Source organism: Nematolebias whitei, chromosome 8 (genome assembly GCF_014905685.2).
Source record: "Nematolebias whitei isolate Nwh7 chromosome 8, NemWhi1, whole genome shotgun sequence".
NCBI lineage: Eukaryota > Metazoa > Chordata > Actinopteri > Cyprinodontiformes > Rivulidae > Nematolebias > Nematolebias whitei.
This window is the reverse complement of record NC_056505.1, coordinates 19,623,563-19,644,959: the sequence shown is the minus strand read 5'-3', so window position 1 is coordinate 19,644,959 and position 21,397 is coordinate 19,623,563. Positions and strand designations below refer to the sequence as shown.

Genomic DNA, 21,397 nt, shown 5'->3' with positions numbered 1-21,397 from the left:
AAATAAGCTTTTGATAACTAAGGACACCTACAGCAAACATTTTTGTGCAAGCATTTAATCCATCTGTATGCTTTAAAATAATATCCTGGTTCTCAGTTAAAGGGACATTCAGTATAAATGCAGCGAGTTGCACCTTCCTATACAGACTGTATATCTTTACAGATATTTTTAATGCATTTGTAAAAGTATATTTCAAGGCCTCCAAGATGAGCTGAAGTTAGAAAAGCAGCTATTTAGCACGCAAAGACAAGTATGTCAAACTTCTGCAGCAAAATGTGCACATACTAGTTGTTTACCCCGTTTCCTTCACCACCATTACAACATAAAAGCAATACTGTACTGCCCAGTGTACATACATTATGAAAAAAGTGATGTGCTCAGCAACATATGTTCAAAATAGTGTGCAAAAAGGCTGCCATATACATAAAACTAACTGCTGACCTACAATATATGCTGTATGCATTTCTTGTCAGTATTAAAGATTTTATTCTAAGAAAGGGAGTAACAATACTTAAATTTAAAAAGTAATGCAGAAAATTAGTATTTTAAAACAGCTTAAGAGAATGAAATATTGTTATTGATGTTAGATATTAAACTTGTATTTATGTAAGGGGAAACAAAGAGCCAAGGAGGGACAAAATATCCCCCCTGTAGGCATAAAAGATCAGAAAACCATAAAAACCTGGCTACTGGGCCATTTTGGTAAGAGAAAAAAGAACAAAGCTAGGAAAAATAATAAAGAAGCAAGTTGACATTTAGGATCGTCGACATGCGACTTAAAAGGAATTGTTCACAAAGTTCAGGCATCTTGTAGTGAAGCTTCTTCCATCCTCTGCTCCATCCTTTACTTAAACTGTGAAGAAGAAAAAAATAATACTCAGGCCATATTTCTTCTTTAGTTTCTTTTAAACTTTTTTCATAAACTTTACTGTAAAAGCTTAGGCAATTTTATAATGAAGTATATTACTAATAATGTTACAATGTAATTTTATGCAAACGTAACAGACATTAATTCACTTATGCAACAGGCAGTCAATTATTTACAGAGTTCACAACTTATCAGGAATGTTTTGTGTGAGAAATATGTGTGAAAAATGTATTATACCTAATGTGTAGCAGTTTGTTTTTATCTATGGTATTAACTTTGTGTTGAAATAATAGCATAAAATGACAACTGTTCAGTATTTTCCTGTTATATTAGAAAATAAAATCAAATGTTTCAAGGCATTAATTTGAATCTTAATTCAATGAAAACGTACACTAACCATGTTTTTGGGTGGGATATTGGGTTTTTGAGCCAATGAAGGTTTCTTGAAGACAGCAGGCTTGCTGGGTTTTGGCGACGACATGGTGCCCTGACGGAGAGGTTGGACCAGCAAGGTGTCATCGTTCCCCTCAGAGACCGGCTCTAGAGGAACTCCCACCACCTCGTAGTGTTTCTTTCTCAGTTCACCCAAACGCAGACGCTCGTTCTCCAACTGAGTTTCCAGTTCCAACACCTTCACCTAAAAATGTAAATTAAAAGGTTATTGCCTAGTAATGCAATGTTTTGCTTTGCCGCTTTGCCACTGTAGTGGACTAGGCCTGATGTCAAAACTGACCAGATGGACAGAAACTGTCATTTCATTGATTTGAATCCAGAAATACAGTTTGACCCATCCTGAGACTTTCTCTCTTGAATTAATCAAGTGGAAAAGACAATTCTCTATGATCATTACTATTTTACAAATGTTTTTATAATCAAATTGTGTTAGTTCAAACAATGTTTACATGTTGAAGTGAACTACTCATTTTTATTTACTTAAACAGTAGTAATGATTTTTATTCCTCAATTCAAAGTGAAATCAAGTTAGAGTACATTACAGAGTAATGATTCAATTTCTTGATCGTCTGCTTTGAAAGTGAGCAAAGTTGTACGGGTGTTAAAGTTCAAGCTTCGGTCAACTAAGAAGTTTACTGAAAAGAAACGTCATGTTTAACTTTTACAGCAAGATATTTGGTGAGCGACGCCACGAAGTCTGGTTTTTCCATGATATCTTTCTGTCTGTTCTTAAACAATCCTTGACTTTCCATAACACCTTACATCACAAACCACACCTCTGTTCTGGTCCATCCACCAATCAAAAAGCTCTCAAATGAACCGGAAGTATAGCCCGTTTAAATGTGGCAACTTCCCAGTTCAACAGAAGAGTTGAGAAGAGTTCGAGTGGAGTTCAAGAGTTGTGGAATCCAGAGTGCAGGGAGTTTGGGAGTCCGTGAATGCAACCGCAGGCATTCATGGATGCTGCTAAACCAAACAAGCTGAACCAGAGACGATTTTGGGAATTATAACTTCTGTTTGGATAACCTCACACGACTCCTAAGGTTTTAGCTGTTCTCACGGAGACGCTGAAAAGAGTCAAAAGAAGAGCTCTACACCGACGCTGAAGCTATCGTCTGCAAGGTAAAAGTTCTATTTCGACCAAGCGTACCGTTGGCCAAGCTGATTTCAATGGAGCGTGCTGTTCTGGTTAAAACAGACAAATTCCCTCACACATCTCTCTCAGATAAACTTCATCTTTCCATCTTTAACTCTCCTATCTGCTAGAAAATTAATCCAGATGTTTTCATTAATGTCTGTGGTGTAACAACGGAAAACCATGGCCGTATGGTTTCCTGGTTGTAAAAGCTGATTAATTATGTTGTTGTTTTCATATTCTGCCAAATTAATGTAAATGTTTGATGTTAAACTTTGATTCTGTAAAATAAATGACCGCATTCATTTTGATGGGTCAAAGAAAAATGACGTCTCACGTTACATTTCATTAAATTCAATGCACGTTTTATCCAGTCCAGAAAGATGAGTGAACCCGTTTAATGTATGAATATATCTCAGAATATGTCATACTACACCCCCCTTGAAATATTTTTTTAGATTGTGTTTTATGTGGGGCCTATTTGAACCACCAGTTCAAATTAAACCATATTTCATAAACTCTTGAGGCAAGTAAAAATTTTACTGATATTTTTCCCTCCCATTTCAGAGAACACTAAGATCTAGACTGAAATAGTACAAAACATTTAAGATTTTAGTAAGGTCCATCTATGCTTGAGGCAGCCATATTGGGTTTTGAGAGTGGGACTGCTGAGAAATCTCCTAATTTACAAGTCTGATTTTTGATTTCTGAGGCATTCCAGATGACTTTTTAAAACTTGGAAATAAGAAATTTTGACTTCTGAGTGCAAATGGAACTCCCAGTAAAACATACTAGTCTGTAACTTGCCAACTATGCTACAAAGTTGTCAGAAATGGAAGATTCAAGCTATGAAGGGTTTTCCTAAACATTTTTTATTTAGTTAACTTTAAACAAAACTTGGTAACAAAACTTGGCCACAAGCCATCATATATGTCAAATAAAGCATATTTTGCATGTGCTTGTAAATGCTGAATAGCGTTTCTATTTTCCATTTAATGTGTGTCACTTCAATTCCTTCAGTCCAGTCAAAATGGCCCTCTGAGAATGGGCATGAGTGACATTTAGTTTCCAAATAAAATCCACATCACAACAGTTTTAGAATAATTTAACACACAAGAAATGTGAAAGTTCAAGTAAGGTTCACACCCACAAGCGTTGTTTGCAGTCATCCTTCATGATTGAACAACTTACCTGTGACTCCATTTCTTCCTTCTTTAGCTTGATCAGAGACATCCCAGAGAAGTCCATGGGGTCTGCTCATTCAAAACACAGTGTAAGAAGATGTTAGAAGTTTGTCAAAGTTTGCAAATGTCTGTTGCACAAAAAAAAAAAAAAAAAAAAAAAAAAAAAAAACTGCACTCGCCTTTGTCATCCAGGTTCTCCTGGCCAGACCTGGTGGAGCCCACCACGTTAGCAGCCATCTCATTGACACGACGAGAGGCCTGCTGGAGAACAGTCAGCTTAGTGCTGCTGCGATCAGCCTTAACCTGAAGGCAAAGAAGACTGATTAGGACTGGTGAAAGCAGGTTTAGTAAAAACTTTGTTTTCTGGTTCAAAAGAGAAAAATAAAAACATCTGTTCTTCTCTATTCAGCTGATCTTCAAAATGGATGTTTATTTAAGATAAATCATCATCAGAAGTAAAGAGCCCTTAATGTTGGATTTTTTTCTCCATTTCTTTTAATTAAAGTAAATGCACATAGGTGACTGAAAATTAAAATCATTCAGTTTTTATAAATCTCAAAACATGTTCTTCCTTTTCTGTATTCATTAACTCAAGAGTTTGGGATTAGACTCAAGCTAAAACTTTATTTCTGGAACAGACCTCCAAGTTTAAACACCAAACCAGCTCCATAATTCTGACTGAAGTTTAATGTACAATAAAAGTGAGTGCCAAGAGATATAATAATAATAATAATAATAATAATAATAACGTTGAAAGTGAAAAAGTAATGTTCTCTCTTCCTCTGAAAAGAAAAAATAAACTGACTGAAAGCTGTAAGGATGAAAATGGACAGAGGTGGAGTAATTTTGTAGCAGAAATTCAACGATGGAGAGCAAAAAGGTGGAGCTGAGATTATATAAAATGAGCTGTGCAGAGATATTCTCAACTCTAACAGGAGAATTTCTTTTATCGGATTTCTGAATTTAGTTGTAGACAAAGGTAAGGAATATTTGCTATTAATTTTTATGAAAAGCCTGACAAGTTAACCCCCCATTTTTCACCACATAGACCATTACCTTTGAAGCAGCGACCAGCTGTGCCGTGCTTGCAGCGATTTCATGAGAGCAGACTATCAACTCCTCATATTTGCCTGTGTGCAGCACCACCTTATCAGCAGACTCTCTGCAAGGAAGCAGGTAAATAATACCACTTTAACCACACTTTAATACACACAGACTGCTGATTGCGAGACTTAAAATGCCTGACAACGTTTTACAATCGGCTGTTTATTACTCATTGTATTTTTCTGCACAGCTGTAACTGTGAAAAGCCACTGAACAAGAAGCCAAACAGGAACTTACACCAACTCTGTGGCTCCCCATCCCACAGCCTTGGCAGCAGAGATGAGTCCCTCAGTCCAACGGGAGTTTCGGGCATAAAACTCTTTAATGCTGGCTGCACCCTTTAAAAGCATAATATCCATTGTGATAGATATTTATTATTTAGTAAATAATGGAAGGAAACAGTTCATAGCATTTTGAGAAAAACCTTCAAATGCAGGTTTAAATTAGAACAGTAACTCACCCTCCCACTCTCAACAATCTCCTTCTGCAGGTCTGTGGATGCTACGATCAGCATACGGATGGCCTGAAGGACAGAGGACGATAAAGCAAAAAATAATAACTAAGAAAAACACGACTCACGACTGAAGAGACTTTACAGTATGAAATATAATTATGATCACATGAAACAATACTTGAGGGGGAAAACAGTCATTTACCTTCATCAAATCTGTGCAGCTATTGAGGATTCTGGGGAAAAAAAAGAAACAGGTTTAGTTTAAAATTTACACAATTGTTTTGGTTAAAATAAACAAGGCTGCTTTAATTGCCTTTTTTTTAAGCAGCTCGAACTGCAACAAACTATTTCTTTGACCTAAATTAAACAAGAGCACCGTGAAGGGATAAAAATAAATTTTCCTTAAACCTTCCATTTATGCAACAGTTTTTATTAAAGATTTTCACCATGTAATAAAGAGTCAACCCTTGTACTTATAACCAAATGAAGTCTTGATTTAATTTTAAGAAGAAAAAAAAAAAAAAGCCTCGTTAAAAATGAGCAGACAAGAATTCCCTAAATATGAAATTTAGCAAAGGGACATAATTCAGGTAAGAAAGAGTGCAGCACAAAATGTTGACAATATGCACAGCCTCTCATCATAAAGTTTCATCAAAGTCCTTTGAAAAAAAGTGCAAGAGGAGTTGAGCTGACGTGAAAACTGGATGGACAGAGAGACGACTCATGCCATTATATAGATCTATCTATCTATCTATAGATAAAAAAGATTCAAAAACAACAAACCTTTCATTGACCTCCAGTTTAACTCCTGATGTGTCTTTGCGTGCCTGATTCATCATTTCCTGAATTCAAATGCATATAAAATATTTAGAAACACACCGTTTAATATAACTTACTCAAACCAATACAGTATTTGTACGAATTCAAGTTTAAAAACACTTACATCAATTCTGCGTACAGCCTCTTCAATAGCTTCTGATGTTGCTGCCATTTCCTTTTCAACCATATCTCCCAATTCTTCCTGACGGATGTCCATTCCTTTAGGCCTCAGTTCCTGGGAAATAATAATAAAAAAAAAAAATTGTGTTAAGATTTTAAACTGATGAATATTACACATTTTGAAACGATCAATCTTGGGATCCTGAGTACACAATCTCGTTCCACCACATGTACCACATATGGTGCGAATGACAAATAAAGAAACTCTGACTTCTAGATGATTCAATAATATACTGATGCCACAGTTAAGTCCAGGTTATTTATTTTATTCAACTGTTCTATTTAATTGCATCTCAAATGCATGTTGCATATACAGTATACTTTATCAATTTATTTGTGCGTCTCGTTTATTCTGTTATATGTATTTACAGATTTTTCTTGTTGTTTTTTTATTTGCATGCTGTTGTTTATTTACTTACGGTACTTGCCTTTTCACCTACCTGAATCATAATTGTGTTTTTTATTTTTATTTTATTTTGTGTAGTTTGACGTTTGTTTTTATGGTGTTAAAAAATAATGGACGCATCTTGTTTTAAACCCCATTATTGATATAAAATCCTCAGGTCAACAGTTTTTCTCTGCTCTAAGTAGTTAAATTAGCCTCGTAAGTTTTTGGTTATCAAAACTGGCATTTTTAATGTAATATGTTGGAACTGAGTGTTGTCAGAGGGAATACCCAGCATGTTGTGAGACAATTAGTTTTAAGTGTTTTAGGCTTTTCTTATCATTTTTGCACTGACTGAAATCTTCAGTGTAAAAGCTACAGGTTGTGTGGATTAATTCTGCAGAAATGCACCAAACAACTTTGAAAACACTTTTTTCTGCACTTTCATATTAAATATATTACATACAGCACAGAAATCCTGACAGTTACATATGGTCAATAATGTGAAAAGTCAAACTGAATTGTTTTTAATCTTTGAATATCTTTCCCATATCATCAATTATACCAAAGGATTATTCAGAAATACTAGTAGACATTTTAGTGTCCCACTTGATGCTCAAACCTGGCTGTATGTCAGATATTAGCTTTGATTATTTAAATATAGAGGCAGGACATTAGAGCTGATCACAGCTCAGCACTTAAAATGTCTTCAAATGTCAACAAACTGGTTTGTCACGAAATGCATACGTGAGATCAGATGACCAAGAATGCATGATCGTGCTAGGTACGATTTTCTATATTCAGGAAGTTCTTTCCTTCAGGCATTTGCTTTATTAAATAAAAGCTAGGCTGAGATAACCCATCAGTAAACCTCAAACCGGTGTCAAATTAAGCCTTTGTTCAAATAAATGTTGCTTTTGAGAGAAAATGTAAACCGATTTAAATAAGACGTTTTAGACCCCTACAGGTACTGCTGGAATGCTGACTTCTAAATCAAACCAGGATTAATAGAAATGTCTAAAAAGCTAAAGTATAATGCAGCACTGGTTCCTGTTTGCTGCAGCAGATTTACACAAGCTGACCCAAGACACACAAAAACCAATGAATCAAAGAAAGGAAATGGGTCAGAAATCAGACAAAAATATTAAATCTGATGCTGCATGACACAGCTGCTTTATCCCTAAAGTCTCTAGAGATAGTTTATAATTTCTCTCACCTGGCCCAAATATAGGATCCTCTGTACAATAATGCGAACAAAACCTGGGTCTGCTTTCTGGAGGGTGGTTTTTGACTTCAAGTCCTTCAGGTATTGCAGACTCTCTGTGGCACAGCTTCTGCAATTTTCTGTCAGTCCTGCAAGGTGGCAACAAGAAGAAATTAACTTTCAACATTTCTGCACTTTTTCCTGAGTAACAACCAACTCTCAATTAAAATGTTGCTTCTGCAGAGTTGAAAATATCAAGCTAAGATTTATTATGGCCTGTCAATAAACACTGTACAGAATAGCCTTTTAGAAGGTTTTCCCCAAAAGCGTTCCTTACGATCTGCATGATCAGTGGGTGCCATGTGTGCAGTGGCGCTGCCATTAACAATTGTGTCTGCGGTCAAGTGGGAGAACTGGGTCAGAGCTCTCAGCAGCCCTCCAGCATCTGGTAACAAGATCATAAAGAAAGTATTGACAAGTGTTAGAAAAACCTGACAACATTATGAGGTCAAATAGACTCGAAAGCTGAAGCAGCTCACCCGCCATATTGCTTAGATAATCTGCATGGCCCTTTTTCACTTTATCGATGGAGCTTAGAGTGGCTTCTGCTCGATTAATGAGGTAATCTGTGTTTAAAAGAAAGCCAGAGGATTGATTAGATTTTTTATAAAGTTGTTGGCACAATCTTCCTTTATACTGTATATACACAACTTGATTTAGCTGTTCACTTGTCAATTTTGGCATCGTTTTGGATATCTTTGTTTTTGAAACAGCAGCAGTCAGTCAGACCTGGAGAGCTGGTGCAGCGTATGTGGAGGGGATCATCCAGCTTGGCCACAGCATCTTGGATGATGTTCTCAGCTTCTGCTATGGTGCCTTGCAGCAGAGCAAACTGCTCTTCCAGTAGCTTCTTCTTCATCAGCTCTTCTTGACTAGTCTGTATGCAGTTCCACAAAATTGTGCACAACAGAACAGAAACATGTAATTATACATTTGTCCATACTTTGTTTTATACTAAAATATGTGGCTCTGTGACAGACTTGTGACCTGTCCAGGGCGTACCACATCTCTCCAACAGTGACTGCTGAAATTAAGCACCAGAGCCACATGACAAACAGGAAATGGATGGATGGAAGTACAGCAGACTGCTGATATTCTGCATGTATTATCCGTTTATAGACATCATCTTAAAATCTTCAGCAAACAGTAAAGTATTTAAGCATATTGGCTAAATGTGAACCCATGATTATTATTTGAGATGGACATGTGACTTGTCCGAGTTCCTTTATTTTTTCCTTTAAGAGATGTCAAGAGTAAAGGAAGTCTCTAACTCAGATGGTTAGACCGTTTCTGTTGGTACAAGAGTAGTTTTGCATATTGCAAACGTCATCATGACCAATCTGAGCTGCTGTGCATATTACTGCTCATGCTTGGCTTCCTTTTGGATGCAGGTCAAACCAAATATTTGAACAGTGTCGCTTGAAAAACAGCCTTTTGAATAAAGGCCCTTTCAGAAATATCATGAAACATTAGCATTTCTCACTGATGTTTCTTCCAAGTTCCAGTGTTTAAAATCTACGACATGCTTGAAACTCATTCTTTAGCTGTAGAAGGACGGAGACATGGCTCGCCTTTCTTACAGTCGCATAATATGATCACATGTTGGGTGGAAAGATGCCACTCCTGCCCAACTCTTGCTGTAGCTCTGAACATAATTACAGAAGCCCATAATGTAATTACGGTTTACCTTTTCACACCATGTCAGACTATCTAGAATTACATTTTGATTAGTTACAGTGAAAAATGTTTACAGCATCATTTTGTGTTCAAATTTAAAAATAACTCAAAAGGAAAATGTAGAGTTCATAAATTATGTCAAATAATGGTTCTTTTGATCTGAGGTTCAGAGGAAACATTATTAACAATTAGTATTTAAGCTGCTGTAGATAGTTCTTTGGACAACCTCAGCTTGATTCTGATCAAATTCACAAACATAATAGCTAGTCTGTTTTGGACGAAGATGATTTACTTCCTTGATCATTTTCAGTCTGGGAAATTTCATTGCTAAAGCAACAGACAAAAATACAATTGATTATAAAGGATGCAAATAAAACGAGCAATCTGTAAGGTTATGCAAATAATTATTAAAATTTTGTTAAACATAAATCAAAATGGAGGAAAAAAACCATTTGCAACCAGAGGCAACCCATTTTGTTGTGTGATGGTTTGTGGCAGGAAAGATTTATGGTAACCAAAGTAGACTGCTGCCATTTTAACACATCTCCAGTCTTGAAAGTTTTATATTGAATCATGCTATTTTTTTAATGTTACACCAAGTCAATTTCACATAGCTGAAAAAATATTTGAGAAGATTTCAGACACTAGCATAAACCTCCTAAAAATGCACAAGTGATGTAATTTATTATCAGGAGATTGGTACGGTAAAAAATTGAAAGGTTCATTTTAAAGAAAGTTTTGATTTTACATATTTGCCACACCTATTATGGTAAACATTTATTGTGAAATGCCAATTTGTTTAATAAAAGAATGTAAACCAGAATGAATTAACTTCATTCACTCGCTTTCTATTTTACAGTCCTTGAAAATCAACAAGCATCTTTCTTTGAGTCTATTTCAAGAGTTGAAGCACATGGGCTTTATGTTACCGACTCTTACATGAACCATGTACACTCTCAAGCTACTGACCCTACAATCAGACAGCTTTATTCAGGCTGAGTTGTTTGCATGACATGCTTGTGGTACTCTTTATAGCTTTTATTACTGCAGAATCAGATGCACTTGTGCTGCAAAATACGATAAAGACCTCAAGTGTCCATTTATTTACCAAAAGAAGGAAAATTACCCAAGCAACACATAAGATCTATGCAACAGAATTATTTCTCATTTACTTTACCTTGCTCAGAACTTTGGCTGGTACAGCACATCATTTCTTTTTATTATAAATCTAAATGTTTGCACTGCAGAGCTGGGCTCCACCGTCTGGACTGACCTTCTCATTCAGTTTGCCCTGCAGCTCTCCCACCTCCCTGCTGCTCCGGTCTCGCTCCTGCTGAAGTGTCGACTGCTGCAGCTGCGACGCCTGCCGCAGAGACGACAGCTCCGCCTCCTTCTCACTCACAGATCGCAACAAACGTTCCTTCTCCGCCTGCAGAGCTGTCATTGAGCTGTTCGTTTGCTCTGACGTCTGACGAAAGAAAATAAATAAATGTATGAGTGATAAGGGAAGCCAGAAACGGCAGATGGCCGTAAGACATGGAGGGAAAGTCCATCCAGAAATGGCTCAGAGAGAAGACGATAACTCTTGACTACTTTATTAGCAAGTTATCCTCACAAGCTCACCTTCTCGCTGCTCTGAAGAGTCGCCTTGACACGAGTCACCTCTGCCATCTTCTCCTCCACTTCTCTCCTCAACCTCTCCACCTCAAATTTCTGCTCCTCCAACTACAGAAACAGAAGCCGTTTGTTAGAAATCGATAACCCTCATCCACTGTGCTAATGAAAATCAAAACCAACCTTCAGATCAGCCGCCTGTTTTATCTGTTCCACCTCAAAGGACAGCTGCTGTTTGGTCCTCTCCACTTCCTCCTGGGTCTGCTGAGTCACCGACAGCATCTTCACAGTGTCTGCACTCTGTTAGCAGTTAGCACATTAACATGTTTAAGGCCAGGTGTTGATGGGTACCTGAAAGCAAACATCTCTGGACTGGTCTGGAGTATGTACCTTGCGGAGCAGTTCAGCGTGGCTGCCCACCAGCTCTGTGTGCTTTTCTTTCAGCATGTTGTACCGTTGCTCTGAGGCCTGGGCCCGTTCTAACACACACACACACGACACAATGAGAGCCTTATTTTGCTTTTTAACACTGCGTTTTCTGAACAAATGTAACTGCAGCAGATCTTACTCTCTGCTTCGAAGTAGGTGGTTTGTAAGCTCTCGTGTTCTGCGTTCCGGATGTGAGTCGCCTCCAGCTCCATACGCAGCTGCTCATTTTCCACGAGAGCACGCTGTTTCTGCACACGCTGCTCCTCCAACTCTGCCTCCAAACTGTTGATTTGGGACTTGAGCTGTGTGACGTAGCGCTGGGCCTACAGGTGTGCAAAATTCAGGGATAAGTGTACATGCAGATTGCTTATTAAACCATATTCTTAAAGTATACTTCATTATCTCCTGCTGCCAAAGTAGAAGGCAGAGTGCTAAAGGTTTGCCTGTGTCAGTGTTCATTTGTCTGTACGGTTAGCAAAATTCTTGAATCACTGAACAGATCCTAATAAAACTTTCAGCAACTAATAATCATTGGATGAACAACCTCTATAGTTTAACTTTTGGAGTCAACCCAATCAAAAAGCCACTACAGCAAATCAATATTAAACACAAAAATGGCTATAACTCTGTCAATTTTAAAGATGGAGCTAAAAATTTAGATGTTGTAGTAGTTGATTATCGTCTCCATCACATACTTCAACTGCAAACAGATCATGCAAGATATCGCATGGAATCGCACATAATATTTTCAAGGTTTACCCAGAATGGCCATGTATTTTCTCAAACTCTTGACAAGAGAGGCGACAGGCAATCTTTTTCCATTCAGTGGTCTCCCATCACCTCCCATTCAGAGCCTACTTGCCACATTCAACGTGTTCAGGAGCAACGTGACCCAGATTCCTTCACGCATAGATCACCACGCTCTTTGTTGCCACACAAACAAGAAAAAATAACCAGGCACTTAAGCATCAAGATATGCAGAAGTCTTTACCTCTGCTTTGACTCTATCCAGCTCTGCTTTCACCAGCTCAAGGTCCGACTTCAGGCTTTCGATCTGCAGATCCCTGCCAGACAGAAAGCCCACTATCACGCCGTGCTTCCATAAAAAACAAAAAAAAAACTCAACTTGTGAAAAACATCCAAGCTCACCTGTCATCAAAGCCTCCATTTGGTGGTCCGAATGCCTGATCAAATATGTCCATTTGCTGAATAAAAATATACAACAAAAAGTTTTAGACAACATAGATTACATTGTTACATTTGTGCATCTGTGTTTGGTGTACCGTACCTGTGGCTGCATCTGAATGTTTGATGTCGAGGCATCGTAGACCTCAATGAGCGGCTCAGGGTCATCATCATCATCATCTTGTTGCTCTGGTTCATCGTCAACAGGGATGACCACAACTGGTTTCACGTGTTTGGCCAGTGCAGATGCGTGGAGGAAGTTAGGTGGAGACTGAGGGAGTGGGACAAACATTAGGCATTAAAACCAGTAAGACCGTACCATCAAAATCAAATATTAAGAAAACCTAAAAAGTATTTATTATGGTTCAAAAACGTCCAATACAAAAACAACTGGACTTTATTTGTAACAGAAGACATTTTGCTCCTCATCCGAGGAGTTTTCTCAATTCAAAGAGCAGTAAGTAAGTGAGTGAGTGCGAGTCCAGTTGTTTTTGTATTGAACGTTTTTGAATTTATCATGTCCTGGATGACTGAGAATCTTCACCAGCATATTTATAATGGTCACTAAAACAAAACCAGATTGATCACAGTTAAGCAGCTCATTCCCATAATTGTAAAAAAAACAACTGTTTTTTGCAGAACAAAATTGTGGCATCAGGTGAATAATAAACTGGCAGCACTCTGGTTTTGGTCTTACATCAGGGAGTCTGGGGATCTGGATCAGTCTCTTGAAGTACACCATCTCTCTGGCTTTATTGAAGAAGCTCTTAAGGCTGTCACAAGAAAGGAAAACCAGTTTAACTTTGTCTAATATTCACCTCATACAATGCATAAAATATTGCACCATATACAGGCGAGTGCCTGCAATAATTACACTTGTGTTATCCACCCATTATAAACGTTTTTCTGTCATACTGCTAGTAGAGGATAAGGCAAATTGTGCCACAAAGTTGCAATGAGCATTTAGTAAACTTAGATCTGCAGTCTTTGAAGAATAATCTGTGAAGTACTTTCTCTGAACCATAAAGCCCATGAACACAACACAAAATGTGACGATAACACAAAGGGTGTGGGGGGGATGGGGTGATGCCGTTTTTACAACGTGGAAGATTCTGTTGCTAAATTCCTTTGGTTAAAAAAAGATAACCGACTCATTCACACTAAACTGATGACTCACCTGTTGAACTGCTCACGGAAACGATCGCGGTGTCCTTGTAAGGTATCGGCAGGGAGACCTGAGAATATTGGGCAGTTATAGATGCACGTTAAAAAACAAAAATTGGGTAAAATACTAAAGTATTTCTGCAACAAAATAAATATTTTCCAAGATTCTGGGCAGAAGTGGTTCTTACAGGCATGCAGCTTGAAAAGCAGCTTGACTTTGAAGTGGTAGAGCTGGCTGCAGTCCTGGATGACCTGGATGAGTGGAGCCAGGCGACACTGACCTGATGTGAGACTGGTAACGGCGATGGACGAGTTCAGCTGACGTAACACTGTGGAGAAAAAATAAATAAATCAAAGCAGGCATTAAAGTATCTGTGATGCAAGTCATCATTCCAATTTTTAGTTTGCGTGCAGGAAAGTGTCAAAACTGTCGTTTTTTTACTCACTGACAAGCTCTGATAACACTAACTGCTTTCCGCTTTCATATTTATGAATTAAAAGCACTTAAACTGAGAATGTTGCCAAATGTCATTCACAACAAAGTTTAAAATTCTATGTCTGTTGCTGTGATCTTGAGCCTCTACCCTGCATGCCCAGGAGGAACATGTCATTACAGCCAAACAGGAGGAAACCACTAACGAGTTCTCATTGCAGGCATTTCCTCATCAGGAAAAACAACAAACAAAAACAGTCAAAGTGGAAATCAAACCCAACCAAGTCACCCAAATCATGCATTTTTAAACCAGGCTTGTCACAATAAAGCTTTCTTGATATGCTTTTGGCTGCTTTTACACAAACAATGTCTGTAGGCAGCAGGCCTCGCCTGTAGCTCAGGTTTCTCCAGCTTGGAAGAGCAGGATGGGGGTAAAAAGGTGGGAGGAGTCTTTGCTTTCACCTGTCTCAGCCAGCCGCAGCTCTGCATCCATGTAATCAAACACCTCCACGGTGAGCTGGAACCTGCAGGACAGAAAATGATAGCTCTGTTAACAAGGTCCCGCTCAGACACACCTGTCTCTCTGAAATTTAAAAAGAACAAGGTCTGTTGTGTTAACAATTCAACTTTGTTGGGATTAATTTGTACATCCGCTGCTATTTTGAGTGTTTTGATACTTGCACATTATTAACATCTGTTCCTGCAGTCCGCTCCAGAACTTCATCTGTGACCTCCAGGTTTGGTGGGATGTCTGTATGCTGCATGGATGAAAAGTTTTAGATTTGAATTTACAGGTTTTGCTGCCTTACTGCATTACCCATGTGTGACAGGGAACTTTAAACAGGTTTACCTTGGAATGAAACTCCAGTTTTTTGCAAAGCAGCCTGGTGTATAAACCTACCAGCTGTCCATACTTGTCATGTAGGTGGCCCTGAAAACCACAGGAAGAGAAAAAATAAAGTAAAAATCAGCTTTTGTCACAAACTCATTTACATCTAGAAAAGTCATGAGACGACTCCAGGACTCACCCACAGTTTTCCAATTTCAACTAGAGAACTGTGGTGTCTCATACAGTCTTGTAAAACCTGCAAAGATCAGATAAACAGCTCAAATCAAACAACTTTAGCAACACTACAGATCTTGAATGTTTCTAACACAAATCATTACATTCAGAAGACAAAAGCAGCTCAAAATATGTTGTTATTTGTATGAATGCCGAGTCCACTTTCTTGTTTACAGTTTCTTCCAAACATTTTTGCGACCTACCGGTAGGTACTGCTATACACATTGTGCTATTTGACCATTTACCATAAGTATCAAAACAGCTTAATCTTACACAGAGTTATGATTTGTTTGATTTTTGTTTTGTTCTCACAGAAATACATTGAGACCTCAAATGCTTCAAAACTTTGTTCTCTTTGAAATCTGCTTCTACAAACTTTGTTTTACAAATATAATTTTACATACTTACACTCGTTTGTTTTGAGCTACAATTTTCTGGATTTTTGCTTTCAGCAACAAATTTGTTAGTTTTAGCTTTTCACTATAGTTCTGCTGATTTTAACTTTCAACTTTGGTTTTGCTGATTGTGTCTGAGAGTTTTGCTAAAATATCTATTAGTTACCATTTTGCTGGTGTTAGATTTTAGCTAGCATTTTGTTCATTTTAGCTTTTAGCTAGCATTTTGTTCATTTTAGTTTTTTAAATTACAATTTAGCTTTTTTAACTATGATTTAGCTTTTTATATTTATTTTATTCTTACTCTTGTATACTCTTTAGCTTAATGTTCTACTGGTTTAAGTTTTTGCTACTGTCTACTAATTTTACCGTTTTGCATGTTTTGGTTTGTAACTAATGTTTTAGCCTATAGCTACCGTTCGGTGCAGTTTTAACCTGTAGGTACCATTCTGCGCGATTTTAGCCTGTAGCTACCATTTTGCATGTTTTAGCTTTTAGCTACTGTTCTGCACGTTTTTGCTTGTAGCTACCATTCTGCATGGTTTTAGCCTGTAGCTAACATTCTGCATGGTTTTAGCCTGTAGCTACCATTGGGCATGGTTTTAGCCTGTAGCTACCATTGGGCATGGTTTTAGCCTGTAGCTACCATTGGGCATGGTTTTAGCCTGTAGCTACCATTCAGCATTTTTAGCTTGTAACTACCATTCTGCATGGTTTTAGCCTGTAGCTACCATTCTGCACGTTTTAGCTTTTAGCTACCGTTCTGCATGTTTTTGCTTGTAGCTACCATTCTGCATGGTTTTAGCCTGTAGCTACCATTATGCACCTTTTAGTTTTTAGCTACCGTTCTGCATGGTTTTAGCCTATAGCCATCATTCGGCAGTTTTAGCTTGTAGCTACCATTTGGCAAGTTTTCGCTTGTAGCTACAGTTATCCACATTTTAACTTGTAGCTACTGTTCTACATGTTTTGGCGTATTCTGATCATTTGAGTACCTGTTCTGATTCTCTCAACGCCAAAAAAAAAAAAAAAATCCTTTACCTTTCGTTCTGCTTATTTGAACTTTAACAACACAGTTTCAGCTTCTTCTCAGTAAATAAAATACATAAAAACAAAATCATTCAGCACTCAGCATTCACTGTGTTTTCACAGAAAATGTAACGTTTCTAGTTATGTTTGCATTTGCCTTTATTCTAAACTTTTCAAGTACAAATGAAGCTCCCACATGTTTCGGTTTTTCAGCTTTGTGCTCACGTTTGTCACTCATATTTGAGTCCTGCTCACAACTCTGCTTTTCAGAGGGTAAGGAGAATGAGAGGAGTATTTGGTTCCTTACATTGTGGTGCCCATCTCGCAGTATTTTGTGCAGTACGTGGCAGAACTTCCAGCACAGGATAGAGCTGCTGGCCAGAGGGAAACCCTGAGCATAAGACCAGAATGTGTAGGCTCCCTTCTCTCTGTGTGTTCCCAGAATGATTCCTGGTCTTATCATTAAGGAAGGAAACCAAAAACTCTCACAGGACAGTTTTTCAACTTTGATGGGTTACAGTAACAAATACCTCAAACCTTTGGTGTGGTTGTATGCTATGAAACAAACCACACACTATAGATTTTTAACTAACATTTTGTTTACCAGCTTGTCCAGCATTTTATGTCTAATAGTTATAAATAAAATAAATCTTTAAAGTACTTTTAAGAAATACTGTATGTCTAATAAATCTTTTTCCAAACTGCAGCGTTGCGGTGATTTATTTTTTATATGCGTTTAAGTCACAGTTTATAAACATTTGGTCATTCCAGTCTTATAAGATGATGTGTGTCCATGAATGTTTGAATTTAAGCTTTAACTTATAAAGCCCAGATCGACCCACAGAGCAAATTAAACCAATCAATATGTTCAAATCTCAGCTGGCCTCCTGTAACCTATTCTAAAACTGAATAAAATAAAATATAGAAAGGGTCATGACTTAAATAAGTTGAGAACCACAGTTCTAAGCAACCAACAGCTTCAAGTCTTATAACAAAAAATCTTAAGCAGTGTCTTGCAACAAATTCCAGTTTACAACAGGACGTGCATTTGTCCTAATCTCGACCAAAAGATAGATTTTAAACAGCTTTATAAGCCTCAGGTCAAAGATTGTAAAAAATTATTGCTCATAAATAATGTGAGCCTGTCTTACCTCATCTGTCACCATTTTCTTTGATATTCTAGACTGGAATGTCAGGGGGTATTCTTCTATTTCTTTGGCCTTTCTATAAAATTGTGTGCTCCAGATGATGCTGCGGTTCTCACAAAAACAGAAAGTGAAAAAAGGATACGTCGGGCATGTTTCTCCTTCACTGGCGTCTCCGAGGAGGTGATGGCTTTGCTGATGCTGCTGAGCTGAAAACAAAATAAGTTCATATCAGTTATTGAACATCTTCAGTATTCATCAACACAACAGTCAGTTGTGGGATTAAGAATGTGCGTAACACAATATGTTGTGTAATTTGAACATATTGTTTAAGTTTTTGCGTATTATTACGCTGTTAAAATGTCATAAGATGGTCAGGGTAAAAATAAAGAGCATCTTCACTTTACAATCAATGCTGTGCAGTAAACGTCACACATGAAGCAATGACCGTAACATTTTTCTGTGTCCAATTATTTGCCTATATATATGTGTGTGTGCGTGTGTACGTGTGCGTGTGTGTGTGTGTGTACGTGCGTGCGTTTAGAGAGCCAACAGATCACAAGATCTTTTTTTAAAACTTTGGAATGCTCTACAACTTGCTCAGCTGGTAAAACCAGAACCGCTGAGACAGCAAGAAACGGGGACAGCAACACACATCCAGGATGGCTGTGTCCTCCTAGTTTTAATCTTCACATACCATAAACACAAAATACAGGCACAAATCTGCTCTTTATGGCGAATAAAGTACGCTCATCCCCCCAGCTGAACCTGAAGTGTTTTAATCTTAAAGCAAAAGTTTTCAGCTGAGGGTATTCTATTTATTTTATTTCTACATCTCCATTTCACAACAAAAGTCAGAGTATTACACAGTAGGACACTTGTGCCTCAAATACCCTGCTGAAGCTCTCCAGGAACACAATAAAGCTCCAGATTTCATGTACTGTGCCCCATATCTAGTTGTTTTTAAACACTCATGTTCTTTATTATAATTAAATTAATTTAAAAAAAAAATCTACTGAAAAAAAAAAACGAATTAATAAAAAAAAAAAAATAAATAAATAAAAACACTTTCACACATTTTCTCATGTAATTCAGACGAAAAGCTCACTTTCTTTACAAAACCTTGGTTTAAACAAAATATAAATCCTACAAAACTAGTTTAATAAAAGACAATCCAGACATTCATCTTCAAAAAAAACCTTTAAAATTGAAAGTAAAAAGTAAAACCTCTCATTTTTGTCTTTTAGCCAAAAGACTTCCAGTCTTTTGAAGTATTTGGATAAAGTCTCAAGAAGTGTTTTGGATAAACGTTGAAACATTTCAACAAAGAATGATCCGTCCAGAGGACGTGACTCATGTTAGATTGATCTACCTGAATTACTGATCATCAAGACACTTTAGGTTGGGTTCTTGTTGTTGTTGTACATAAAATCAATAAACTTTGTTAACTGTTAATGAATTACATTTTTCTTCTACTAGTATTTTTTACACAGGATTACTGTACTTAATAAAATGTATGATTCAAAATGACAAAATAAACAAAAATTAAACCATAATGTTACCTTTTGAGCTCATACAAAAACACATTTTAATGTTGGGTGATCAAAGAAGAAGGGACAGTACAATTGTCCTGAACTTCTGTACGTACATAAACGTGGCTCCAGCAGTTGTACGATGACCCTGCCTTCAGTCACAACCCATGGCAGACATTTATGTCTGTGCAACAAGAAAGAAATCCTACATACAGTTCAGGCATTACTGGAGCTTGGCCTCTTTAATCTTGCTTAAAAAAAATGTTTCTTAAATGAGTAATACACAAACTCTTTGAAACATTTGAAAGCCTGAGAAGTTCTCAGATATGTATGACAACCATCATACATAGAAAGCACAGAGAGGTTACTGTGGCTGAAAACTGAGATTCAGACTGAGGTCCACTGGTTAATAAGAGACTCAACTCGCCTCCTGACTCAAATAAACTGAGAACCTCGTTTACACAGGGCACGTGAAGGGGGCCGGCATGGAAGGTTTGTGTGACAATGAGGGGTTTGTTGGAGGAGGAAGGCGGGCAGCTGAGTTAGAAGATTGGGTTGGATGGGGGTGTACTCCAGCATACATAGCTTGGCACAGAAGCCTCAACAGATGGCTGCTGTGCAGCAAAGATAGTGAAACTCTTATTGTACATTCAACATGGTCAACAGTCAAAAGACAAGGAGACAAGACAGAGAGGAGGACATCAGATGCAGGAGGATGAAGAGAAAGTGGTAAAAAACTACCAGTTTCCCTTCAGAATAAAAAAACAGAAGAGTTCAAAGGAGTTCTGAAGATGCAGAACTTTGTGTTTATTGATTGCCCAATGTTTAACGAGACAGCAGAAAATGTAATGGCATCAGATCCTAAAGCATACATTTTCACATTTAAGCAGCAAGAATTAGAAATGTTTTGTTTAATTAATACAGATTTGGCTTTTGGTTAGTTACTTGCCTTCCATATCAACAAATAATCTTTTCTGTTTCATTCAAATTGTAATGCTGCGTTTACAAGTCTCTGTTTTTGCACACATTCTTTTTTAACATAAAATACAGCATACAAAAAAAATACAGCATGTCACAGTCAAACACCAGTTAGAACAAATCCAAAATTTTCTAACTTAATAATTTTAGGAGATGAAAATATTGTGAACTTCTGCATCCGGTTTAAACAACAGTAAATCCTCTTCAGCCAACAGTGAAGGGAAGTGAGACACAGGGATGCCCTGGACAAATCCACAGCCTCCCATAAGGTGGTCCATAATACCAGCAGGAATTAGTGCAGTAACACACTTGCTCCACAGTCCACAACACTGTAAGCTGCTTTAATGTCAGTGGCTTCATGGCTGCTTACCGTGTCATCTGTGTTTTTCAGCAGGGAGTCCATCGGTTTGTGTCAAACCATCTGCACCACACCTCTGCTGCTTCTCCTTGGACATAATGCGTCAAGGTAAGAGCACTTATTGAGGCTCTTTATCTGCTTAATTCAAAAGTCTGTTGCAGGGGAGCTGGCTGACAAGGTCACACGGCTCACACCTAAGCTCAGGTTAACGAGAGTCACAATTCACCCAGGCGGTGCATATAGAAAGCTAATCAACGGAGAGCGAACAGAAGGGTTCAAAATATTTTACTCCATTATCTGTGATAAGAGATACAAACACTGAAAAATAGATTCCGTTGATTTTTATCTCTGAGGTCAAACTACTTCGAAAGGTTTCATTACTAACTTATGATCGTGTGGATTTGTTCTTTTCAGAACCAATCTCTCTCCTTTTACTGACCAAACTACTTGTCCTAGATCAACACAGGCTGCAAAACCTGACCAAAAAAAAAAAAAAAAAAAAGACTGCTCATTTTCTTGTGCTCCACAGTCAACAGAAAGAACACCTTA

The 21,397-nt window shown here is 37.6% G+C and overlaps 1 protein-coding gene across 1 annotated transcript in view; it reads right to left on the bottom strand.

The window, feature by feature from the left end:
• Window positions 1-790: 790 nt before the first annotated feature.
• Window positions 791-21,397, bottom strand: part of hip1rb (huntingtin interacting protein 1 related b) — a 25,809-nt gene continuing 5,202 nt past the window's right edge. Inside the window, exons 2-32 of the mRNA XM_037681030.1 lie at window positions 18,126-18,189; window positions 17,143-17,285; window positions 15,377-15,433; window positions 15,199-15,279; window positions 15,030-15,106; window positions 14,811-14,872; window positions 14,104-14,244; window positions 13,929-13,986; window positions 13,449-13,524; window positions 12,855-13,022; window positions 12,716-12,771; window positions 12,558-12,630; window positions 11,706-11,889; window positions 11,528-11,616; window positions 11,321-11,437; window positions 11,147-11,248; window positions 10,797-10,991; window positions 8,576-8,723; window positions 8,326-8,412; window positions 8,124-8,231; window positions 7,799-7,935; window positions 6,142-6,252; window positions 5,982-6,040; window positions 5,401-5,431; window positions 5,205-5,267; window positions 4,982-5,082; window positions 4,697-4,802; window positions 3,820-3,943; window positions 3,648-3,709; window positions 1,266-1,505; window positions 791-853 (exon numbers count right to left, since the gene is read on the bottom strand). Coding sequence (XP_037536958.1) covers window positions 845-853; window positions 1,266-1,505; window positions 3,648-3,709; window positions 3,820-3,943; window positions 4,697-4,802; window positions 4,982-5,082; window positions 5,205-5,267; window positions 5,401-5,431; window positions 5,982-6,040; window positions 6,142-6,252; window positions 7,799-7,935; window positions 8,124-8,231; window positions 8,326-8,412; window positions 8,576-8,723; window positions 10,797-10,991; window positions 11,147-11,248; window positions 11,321-11,437; window positions 11,528-11,616; window positions 11,706-11,889; window positions 12,558-12,630; window positions 12,716-12,771; window positions 12,855-13,022; window positions 13,449-13,524; window positions 13,929-13,986; window positions 14,104-14,244; window positions 14,811-14,872; window positions 15,030-15,106; window positions 15,199-15,279; window positions 15,377-15,433; window positions 17,143-17,285; window positions 18,126-18,189 — 3,129 coding nt within the window. The 3' untranslated portion in view covers window positions 791-844. The remainder of the gene's footprint in view (window positions 854-1,265; window positions 1,506-3,647; window positions 3,710-3,819; window positions 3,944-4,696; window positions 4,803-4,981; window positions 5,083-5,204; window positions 5,268-5,400; window positions 5,432-5,981; window positions 6,041-6,141; window positions 6,253-7,798; window positions 7,936-8,123; window positions 8,232-8,325; window positions 8,413-8,575; window positions 8,724-10,796; window positions 10,992-11,146; window positions 11,249-11,320; window positions 11,438-11,527; window positions 11,617-11,705; window positions 11,890-12,557; window positions 12,631-12,715; window positions 12,772-12,854; window positions 13,023-13,448; window positions 13,525-13,928; window positions 13,987-14,103; window positions 14,245-14,810; window positions 14,873-15,029; window positions 15,107-15,198; window positions 15,280-15,376; window positions 15,434-17,142; window positions 17,286-18,125; window positions 18,190-21,397) is intronic.